The sequence below is a fragment of the Glycine max genome, chromosome 8 (genome assembly GCF_000004515.6).
Source record: "Glycine max cultivar Williams 82 chromosome 8, Glycine_max_v4.0, whole genome shotgun sequence".
Lineage (NCBI taxonomy): Eukaryota > Viridiplantae > Streptophyta > Magnoliopsida > Fabales > Fabaceae > Glycine > Glycine max.
Genome location: NC_038244.2, coordinates 7209587 through 7218795, shown reverse-complemented (window position 1 = coordinate 7218795; position 9209 = coordinate 7209587). Strand labels below are relative to the sequence as shown.

The following is a 9209-nucleotide window of genomic DNA, read 5'->3' as shown; positions in this document are numbered from 1 at the left end:
ATTTAAATATAGTTCCTCTCCAACTAATTTGATGGGTTGGTATCTATGATATAAATAACTTACTAAAAAGGGTTTGGTTTTGATGTTATATAAGTGTAAAATTGTTAATCACTTATTTTTTTAATAACTTAAAATAATTATATAAAAACAATTTTTAATTTATATCATATACAATATAAAAACTATTCATATTTTCAACACATTCAATTGAAATTATATAAAAAAATAGGAACATGTTTGCTATTATTAAATTAAAAACATGGTATAATAAATGAAATTAATTAAGTATACTAATACAAAAGCAGACATAGAAATTACTTACATAAAATTTTCCTTAACATTTGTTTTGAATTTTTGAGGCCTCTTTGAAAATAATAATGTTCTTTAAATTCTCCGCATTAAAACAAGCAAATTTCACACTCAAATCTTCTTCTTCATCCTCGTTGTTGTTATTATTATTATTATTATTATTATTGTTATTACTTTTAACAATATATCTGTAAAAATATAATAAAGTCAAAGATATAAAATTATTTAAAATAGTATTTATCATATTGATATTTTGCTTCAAAAAAATCATATTAATATTTTTTTAAAATTTTTAATAATTTTAATAGATCATATTAATGCTTTTAAACTATATATGACAATGGCACATAATAAAAAAAATCCATTATTATTATTGATCTGATCATAGAGAAAAGTCAAGCTCGTGTCACTAAGTCAAGAAGCGCAACACGCTTCTGTCTTCTTTCCCTTTGTTTGTGTTTATTGTTCTCTCAGAACCCAAAAAAAACTCTATTTTGTTCTCTTACTCGTGCACACCTCTCATTTCCCCACGAACCCATTTTATTTTTCCAAAAAGATCACAACTTTGCTTCAATCTAGAAGACTCCTCTTTTTCCGTTCCTGTTTCATGGGCATCTCTTGGAATCGGGAATCATAGACACCGCAAGGCATGGACAAGGACAAGTCTAATACTCACAGCTTTCTTCACAGTATTGTTAAACACTTCAAATTCGGTTCCCCTAAAGGTAATCTCCCTTTCTTTCTTCTTCAACATGCGTTTTAATTTTGTGGTCGATGAGTTTTCTGATTATACTAGGATTCTGTTTCTGCTCTGTCGTGTTTTATCAGAGCGAAACAATGAAGCTGACATACAGCAAATGGCTGCACAGGAGCAGAAGATCTTCGCCTACGAAACCTTGGCAGCTGCTACTAAGAATTTTAGTGCTATTCATAAGCTTGGTGAAGGAGGCTTTGGACCCGTCTACAAGGTAAATTCAAAATTAATCACCATTTTTGTTATTTGTTTTATCTTATGTTGCTAGCATGAGTGGCATGAAAGAAAAAAAAAAAACTGAGAAAGCTTTTCTCTGAAAATGAATCAAATTAATGGTTGGATTCAATAACTTGATTGGTTTGCAAGTATTAGGTTTTCCCCCCTTTTGCGCAAAATTCGTCAAAAACAAAATGCTTTATTTATTTATTATTATTGTGGCTTACTTGATAAAATGAGAGAACCTAAGACTCATTTTAATAAGTGGAATTTGTGTTTTGGGGGTTTCCTTGCAGGGGAAGCTGAATGATGGGAGAGAGATTGCTGTGAAGAAGTTATCACACACTTCGAACCAAGGGAAGAAGGAGTTCATGAATGAGGCAAAGTTGTTGGCTCGTGTGCAGCATCGGAATGTGGTGAATTTGGTGGGCTATTGTGTCCATGGCACCGAGAAACTACTTGTTTATGAGTATGTTGCTCATGAAAGCCTAGACAAACTTCTATTCAGTAAGTTCTTCTATGCCAACCCTTTATTCTGTCCAACAAAAATCATTGATGAAATGAATCCTATGTTTCAAAAAGTTGCTTCCAGTTAGGATTGTTTTTAAACCATGCCTTTTTGTCTGTGAAGCGTAATGGAAGATTTGGTGTGCTGGTATTTGAATTGGTGAGCGTTATTTCTAGAAGATGAAATTTATTTTAATTTTAACAGTCTCAATCAAGATAATTAAGCATTAGTCCATATTATTTACCAATTACCATGAAGGATGTGAATTGAGTTTTTCCCTTCAGCCCAAATTTCATTTGGTCTAGCCGACTGCGGAACATGGTCTTTCCGTGCGTACCTTTTCCTTGTGATTAAATCTTCTAATGGTCAAACAATTTTTCCATTCCACTATCAGAATCAACTTTTATTTGCATAATTATAATTATGTGCCGTTCAATTTTAACTTCACCTTTACCAAATCTATTTTCTTCAAATATAGTTATTTTTTTACTATTTTTTATATTATGTCGACCCATGATGGACCTGAAACTCTGAAAGAGACTTCACCCGAGACCTTGACTTTCATGCACATAAAATTATTCATTTATCTGATTCATCGGATATCTTGCGTAGACAATAGAATGTTCACGACGAAACTCCTCATTCATCTTATCAAAGCCATGACGACTTTTGTTGAATGAACCATCCCTCCCATTTTCTCTTTTCCTTGTGAAACAAGCACATGGGTTAATTATTAAAAGGTAGCATTTGGAGTTAGAAAACGAACTTTCAAGTTTGGATCACGCTTCCACTTTCTACGAAGGATGCTGGAAACTTCCTAAACCTGAACTCTTCTTTTCTAGATACTATATTAGTTGTCGTGGAATAATTACTAATCCACTAAATCTGATCAAGTTAATATAAATTTAGGAATCATGATTTATGCGAGGCACTTTTTGTTTTAATTCATAAGAATCAAATACAAGTAGTTACCAAGAATTTCCAACAATATTCTACTAAAATAATTGACAATTGAATTTATGATGGTTGTTCCTTTAAAAAAAAAAAATCGTGCTTGTTGTTGTTAGAGATTAATTAATTTTTTGTTTAACAGTAAGTTGAAATGGATGATGCAGAATCACAAAAGAGAGAGCAGCTTGATTGGAAACGTAGGATTGGAATAATCACAGGCGTGGCAAAGGGGTTGCTTTATCTTCACGAAGACTCACACAATTGCATCATCCATCGCGATATCAAGGCGAGTAACATCTTGCTTGATGATAAATGGACGCCAAAGATTGCAGATTTTGGGATGGCTCGTCTTTTCCCGGAAGATCAAAGCCAGGTCCATACACGTGTGGCTGGAACCAAGTAAGCCTATGTTTTTATTTCCCAAGACGAGTCGTAGCTAACACGCAAGTTTTTAATTGGGTGATTTGATATATGATGTGCCATGGTTTGATACTAAGAGGATAAAAAAAACTTTTTATTGAAAAAATATTGATTATAGTAAAAACATAAAAATCATATGATAATATTTAAAAGAGGGGCGGCAATATACTTTTTATGCCTATCAATTTTCTTAATGATAATGTATATTAAATTTTAATATACATTAAAATATTAGTAAATACCCATGGCACATCATATATCAAATCACCCAATTAATACTCTTATGTTTCTTATAATAAAAATACTGATACTAATACTTGGGAATAATACAGTGGGTATATGGCTCCGGAATACGTGATGCATGGAAATCTTTCGGTGAAGGCAGATGTATTTAGCTATGGAGTTTTGGTATTGGAGTTGATCACCGGCCAACGAAACTCTTCTTTTAATTTGGACGTGGATGCGCAAAATCTGCTTGATTGGGTAAGAGTTTTTATTTTTTATTTTTTACTTCCTTCACTGAGGGTTTAGTTATAGTTGTTTCTCTATCACCAAAATATTTATTGTATTTTTCTAGAAAGAAAATGCGTCTCATTGACATTTCCATAAGTTTTGAGGACTTTTTATTTATCAATAAATTAATTAGTAGCAACTGGTCAATGGACATCGATCAATTAATTAATTAGTAGCAACTGGTCGTTGGACATTGATTGATAACCCACTTAAATGCACCTTTTCAGTCTTTACAAAATTAGCTCTAACCTCAACACCCCTAACCTAACTTCACCGTCACGGCATTATCTCATGCCTACATAATCAAACTGCATCTAAAATTCCTATTAAGAACTAGACCTTTTGCTTTTTGACCCCAAATTATAAAAAGTACCGAGCCCAATTTGATGTTTGCCTTCGTGTTTTGTTTTTTTAATGGACAAATGTTAATTTTTTTTATTAACAGAGAGAGAATCAAACTTGCAATATTTTTTCTTTTCGTTATAGGCATACAAGATGTACAAGAAAGGGAAGAGCTTAGAAATTGTGGATTCTGCATTAGCATCTACGATAGTAGCCGAAGAAGTAGCAATGTGCGTTCAGCTGGGTCTGTTATGCACTCAAGGCGATCCTCAGCTACGTCCCACGATGAGGCGCGTGGTTGTGATGCTGTCGAGGAAGCCAGGGAACATGCAAGAACCTACGAGACCAGGAGTACCAGGTTCAAGATACAGAAGACCTCGGAGACACTCTGCATTGTCTTCCACAGTGGGTACCTCTGGTGCCTCTGATTCACACACTTCTGATTCTAGTAATAATTATAATACCACGGTTACTACTAGTGCCACGGGGACTATCTCAGCTACTGCAGAAACAGACCCAAAAGGGAAACGTCCAATTCGGGAGGGTTAGTTAGCTTAGTCTAGCTTCACTATATTGCTGTTATTCTTTTTGCAATGTAAGTATGTGTGGTGTTGAACTAAGTAGAATGTAAATAGATCGAGGCTATAGGAATGGCGATCGAGGCTTAAGTGAATTCTTATTCTTTAATTAATGTTACAAGTGAGAAATTATGTAATCTCTCATTTTCCATGGTTTACACAAAAACCAATTGTTTCATTCATGCGGGTTCACCTCAAAAGCAAGTTAATTGTTGAAGCAGAATGGTATTAGTGTAGGCATTTGTTTCATGTATTCTCACTATTGAATCTAGCATTTCTCATCTCATTGTATTTCGGAAAATCTATTTCAAAATGTAAATTTATATCTCAGAATGGATATTTCAAAATGCAATAAAAGATACAAGATACATATAAGGGAATACAAGATTCAAATGCTTTCTTGTAAGCGTTGAAGTAGTTGGGCGTTGGCCAGTGATTTCCAAACCTTATATGGAAGGACGCCTTTTTGTGCTTAACAAAAAACAAAGAGTGAGGTGAGCTTTATGTACAAAAATAAATGATTTTATTAATTTATTTCCTTGAAAAGTGATTTAATTGTGTTATGAATATGACAATTTAAAAATGAATATTATGCTAACAAATTTTAACATAGTAGATGATTGAATTTTTAAAACTTATTAGCAGAAATTTGATTTTTACCGGAAAAGATAATTTATTTCGGTAATTTCTATCTCTTTGAGAGCTAATCTCAAACTTTTGGTAATGAGATATCTTACTTTCGGGTAAAAAATAATTTAAAACATACATATTTAACATTTTTGAAAAAAAGTTTTGCCCATGATTTCTATTAGGAGAAAAAAAGATTTAAATATATTTTTGTCACTAAAATTTAATGTTTTTTTTTCATTTTCGTTCCTATAATAATATTCTTTTTCGTGTTAATTCTTATTGTTTGTTTCGTTTTTTTTTTCTTAAAATGTCTTAAATAATATTTTTTATTGTTAAAAAACTTTTTTTTAGTTTAAAGTGTTATTTGAAGCACTTTAAGAAAAAAAAATATTTTTAAGGATTAAAATATTTTTATTCAGAGACAAAAATGAAAAAAATATCAAATTATATAGATAAAAAAATATATTTAAGCTAAAAAAATAATAATAAAAGGTAAACAGAATAAACACTCAGTTCAACAAAATAAAAATAAAAATAGAGAAGTAAACAGAAAAGGGGTTAAGCGGGAAGACTGAGTAGAAACCCTAGAGTGAGAAAGAAAGAGAGAGAGAGAGAGCGATGAGGAGAACTCTGGTGAGAAATGGCAGTCTCTACACTCGCAACCTTCTTCATCACTCCGCCCTCGCACTTGCCGCTTCATCTCGTCCTCAATTCAGACTCTTTTCCTCCAATGAAAACCCCCCACCGGTTCCCCAAATCGACGACGTGAACAACAAAGGTATTATCCATCTCTCTCTCTCTAACGACGCCGTTTTACACCTTCTTCCATTACCTTTCAATTTCCCTTGGCAGAGCTGAAAGCGCAGATCGAGACCTACTTCAAGGGCGACGAGAAGGTGCTCCCGTCGATCATGGAGGCGATTCTGAAGCGGAAGCTGTCGGGGAATCACGAGGACACCGACGACGAGCTCATGGAGGAGCTCCGCATGCGTCCCCTCGACGACGTCGACGACCGGGACTTTGAGTCCGACTTCGAGTCCATTCACGACACCGACGAGGAGATCGACGATTTGTACAACGCCAGGGACGTGGTGATGAAGAGGATGGTGAAGGATGAGTACTTCAACATGGATGATAAAAAGTGGGATGACATTGTTGAGGACGGGATCAAGCACGGGCTTCTTAGGGACACCAAGGAGTGCGAGGAGATTCTCGAGGATATGCTCAGCTGGGACAAACTCCTCCCTGGTAGTACACCATTCTCAATTATTGATTAGAAAATAGTACCAAAACTACATTAGGATATGCATCTAAGTTTTGTCTACATTGAAATTGGAGAAACTTGATTTTTGATTCCATTGCTTGTTGATGTGCGTGTTTGGTTTCTCTTTGGGCAATTGATTCTGAGTTCGTAATTGATTTTGAATACATTTTCAAATGTTTGGTTTCACGCTGGAGAAGAATTTATGATTGATTCTGGGTTGAAGCAACTTTGAGTAGTTTCTGCATGGATCCAAATTCAAAATTTTGTACTGAATTTTATCCCAAACTTGATTTTATAATAAAAACATCCAAACATAAATCACAATACTTCAAAATCAATTTTGCAAAATCAATGTTTTGTAATGTTAAAGTACTATTACTGATAATCCTGTTGTGTAGTGAATGGTAATTAAAGTTTAGAGGAGAATGTAGGGAGTGTACTATTACTATTTAAGTATCATTAATCTATGTGTTGATTGTTACTCTGGTCTTGGCTAATTAGTTCTGTTTAAATGGGTTTTGTAGACAACACTTGATCTTGTTATGTTGTGCTTTACATTTATTGCATGTTCCAGCTGAAATTTCATGATTTGCATCTGAGACAGTTCTCCGTGCATTTTGAATTTTAGTGTAGTTGTCAATTGCAGTTTTAGAAGTGGTTTAAGTGATGTGCTAATTTGCTGATTTGGTTATGTCTTATGATAGATGATATAAAACAGAAGGTGGAAGTAAAATTTAATGAGCTAGGGGACATGTGTGAAAGAGGTGAACTTGAACCTGAAGAAGCTTACGAACAGTTTAAGAAGTTTGAGGATGAGATTGTGGCGAAATACTTGGACAAAATGGAAAAAGAGGAGGCCTCACAGTTTGATGATACTGTTGTGCCAGATAAGAAAAAGGACTTGGATGATCCACCGGGTGAAGGTCCAATTCTGCGGTGGCAAACTCGGGTAGTCTTTGCTCCTGGTGGTGATGCTTGGCATCCAAAAAACAGGAAAGTGAAACTGTCAGTTACCGTGAAGGAGCTAGGGCTTTCAAAATACCAATTTCGCCGTCTCAGAGAATTGGTAGGAAAACGTTATCATCCAGGGAGAGATGAGCTTACAATAACTAGTGAGAGGTAATGTTCTATCTTTTTAAAAAGTCATTCATGTATTATTCAATCTTATAGCATCTGGGTATGGGCCTTTACTGGAAGCAGCCACATTTGTGTTTGAAATGTTCTTTTCCATATTTTGAAGGTTTGAACATCGAGAAGAAAACAGAAAGGACTGCTTAAGGACCCTTCTCTCTCTCATTGAGGAGGCAGGGAAAGCTAATAAACTAGTGGATGATGCTCGATCTTCATACGTAAAAGAGAGGCTTCATACCAATCCAGCTTTCATGGAGAGGCTGCATGCGAAGTCAATGAGGTTGCGAGAATCTAATCAGGTTCCTGCTTGAGGTTTTCAGATCTGATGTATGAATTTTTTGACATTCACCTGCCATAATTCTTTATTGCTCCCTGGTTTTTTGTATGAGTCTTATCATGGGTTCCGGTTGCAGAAACAACCTCCCTGCTTAGAGCGTAAGGCCTCTTACATCTGATCCTTCCTAGACCCCGCAACAGCAGGGGAGACTCATGCACCGGGCTGACCTCTTAGTCATATCTTTCGTATTTAGTGCTTGAATAATGGATAATTTTTTTTACCTCTTGACAGATATTGTATGCTAGTTGACTCAAATGTTACATTTTTGAGGAGTAACATTGATCATAGAAAAGGCTGAATGACCTCACACTGAAGCAAGGGATTTTTATAACCGCAGTTTACAATGACCAATTCTAGCGTGCTTTTCCACAAAATAGAGAGAATAGCCACCTCACTCTGTAACAAGCACAATTATGAGTAATAAGCAATCTCTATTTCTCTGCTACTCCCGCCCATACTTTGTCTAAGTAATCAATAACATGTCACACGTCTTAAATTTAGGGTGCTTATTTCATTTAAAAAAACATACGTATACTGTTGAGACAAAAAATGTAGAGGAAAAGTAGTTAGGGATCATTAGAGAGGGAAGAGTCAGTTAATTGAGAGAAGGACTATATCCTTCGGAAGGATTAGTCGAATATTCCTCGAGCCAATTTTTTAGTGCCTCCTGTCAATTCAAATAGTTATAAAATACTCTGTTTAGTCTCAAATATAAGAATAATAACAAAAAAATCGAAGCATGCTATCTGAAAAAGTTAGTTAATCATATTTAATATTTAATAAGAGTCATTAGAATTAAAATTTCAGTTAAATGAAAGATATTTTAGAGGTAGTTGCATCAAATAAAGTAAAATTAGTTAAAATTTTATTATATTTAAAATCAAGAAAAATATTTTTTTTCTCTTATATTTGAGACAGATAGAGTATTAGTTAATTTTCGCTTTTCAAAGTTTTTCCTTTTTTCGAAACTTACCACAGTCCAATGTGCAGAATTCATCCGTTTTCTCGGTTGAATTAAATCCCGATTCCCAAATGCATCCCCCCATTTTCATAGAGTGAATTTGCTTTCCAGCAACCCCATAAAAAAAACCTTCTACCGATAGTTCCGGCACCGTTGTTCCGATTAGTTCAACTCCACTCTTTCCCAACGGAGTTCAGTGCACCTATAAAATAATTCAGTTTGATTTGTTAGAAATGTTTTGCAATTTAGTTCGAGTGAACCACATTTGCAATTGGAAGAATTCAGAACAATTCAG

At 34.4% G+C, this 9209-nt stretch overlaps 2 protein-coding genes across 6 annotated transcripts; both read left to right on the top strand.

The window, feature by feature from the left end:
• Positions 1–729: 729 nt before the first annotated feature.
• On the top strand, positions 730–4757 carry LOC100795769 (cysteine-rich receptor-like protein kinase 10). 2 transcript variants are annotated; one of them, XM_014778796.3, is made up of 6 exons: positions 730–1034; positions 1106–1277; positions 1576–1786; positions 2903–3137; positions 3491–3641; positions 4158–4757. In XM_014778796.3, exons 2-6 carry the CDS (start codon positions 1167–1169, stop codon positions 4560–4562), a joined length of 1113 nt encoding a protein of 370 aa, XP_014634282.1. In that variant the 5' UTR covers positions 730–1034; positions 1106–1166; the 3' UTR covers positions 4563–4757. The 2 variants fall into 2 exon arrangements, with proteins under 2 accessions (XP_014634282.1, XP_003532692.1); XM_003532644.5 differs by having other exon boundaries at positions 731–1034; positions 1138–1277.
• A 1005-nt stretch (positions 4758–5762) lies between these two features.
• On the top strand, positions 5763–8398 carry LOC100793641 (uncharacterized). Of its 4 annotated transcripts, none has more exons than XM_041018065.1 (5): positions 5763–5999; positions 6074–6469; positions 7190–7604; positions 7726–7915; positions 8185–8398. In XM_041018065.1, exons 1-5 carry the CDS (start codon positions 5840–5842, stop codon positions 8200–8202), a joined length of 1179 nt encoding a protein of 392 aa, XP_040873999.1. In that variant the 5' UTR covers positions 5763–5839; the 3' UTR covers positions 8203–8398. The 4 variants fall into 4 exon arrangements, with proteins under 4 accessions (XP_040873999.1, XP_040873998.1, XP_006585080.1 ...); XM_041018064.1 differs by having other exon boundaries at positions 8030–8398; XM_006585017.3 differs by having other exon boundaries at positions 7726–7943.
• Positions 8399–9209: the final 811 nt, after the last annotated feature.

What these genes read in the sequence shown, in the direction of transcription:
- LOC100793641 (XM_041018064.1), top strand. Translation starts at nt 5,840, where the DNA reads ATGAGGAGAACTCTGGTGAGAAATGGCAGTCTCTACACTCGCAACCTT. An exon ending in CGACGACGTGAACAACAAAG is followed by an intron (nt 6,000 to 6,073) that starts GTATTATCCATC and finishes TTCCCTTGGCAG; the next exon opens with AGCTGAAAGCGCAGATCGAG. An exon ending in CTGGGACAAACTCCTCCCTG is followed by an intron (nt 6,470 to 7,189) that starts GTAGTACACCAT and finishes GTCTTATGATAG; the next exon opens with ATGATATAAAACAGAAGGTG.
- LOC100795769 (XM_003532644.5), top strand. Translation starts at nt 959, where the DNA reads ATGGACAAGGACAAGTCTAATACTCACAGCTTTCTTCACAGTATTGTT. An exon ending in CCTAGACAAACTTCTATTCA is followed by an intron (nt 1,787 to 2,902) that starts GTAAGTTCTTCT and finishes TGGATGATGCAG; the next exon opens with AATCACAAAAGAGAGAGCAG. An exon ending in ACACGTGTGGCTGGAACCAA is followed by an intron (nt 3,138 to 3,490) that starts GTAAGCCTATGT and finishes GGAATAATACAG; the next exon opens with TGGGTATATGGCTCCGGAAT.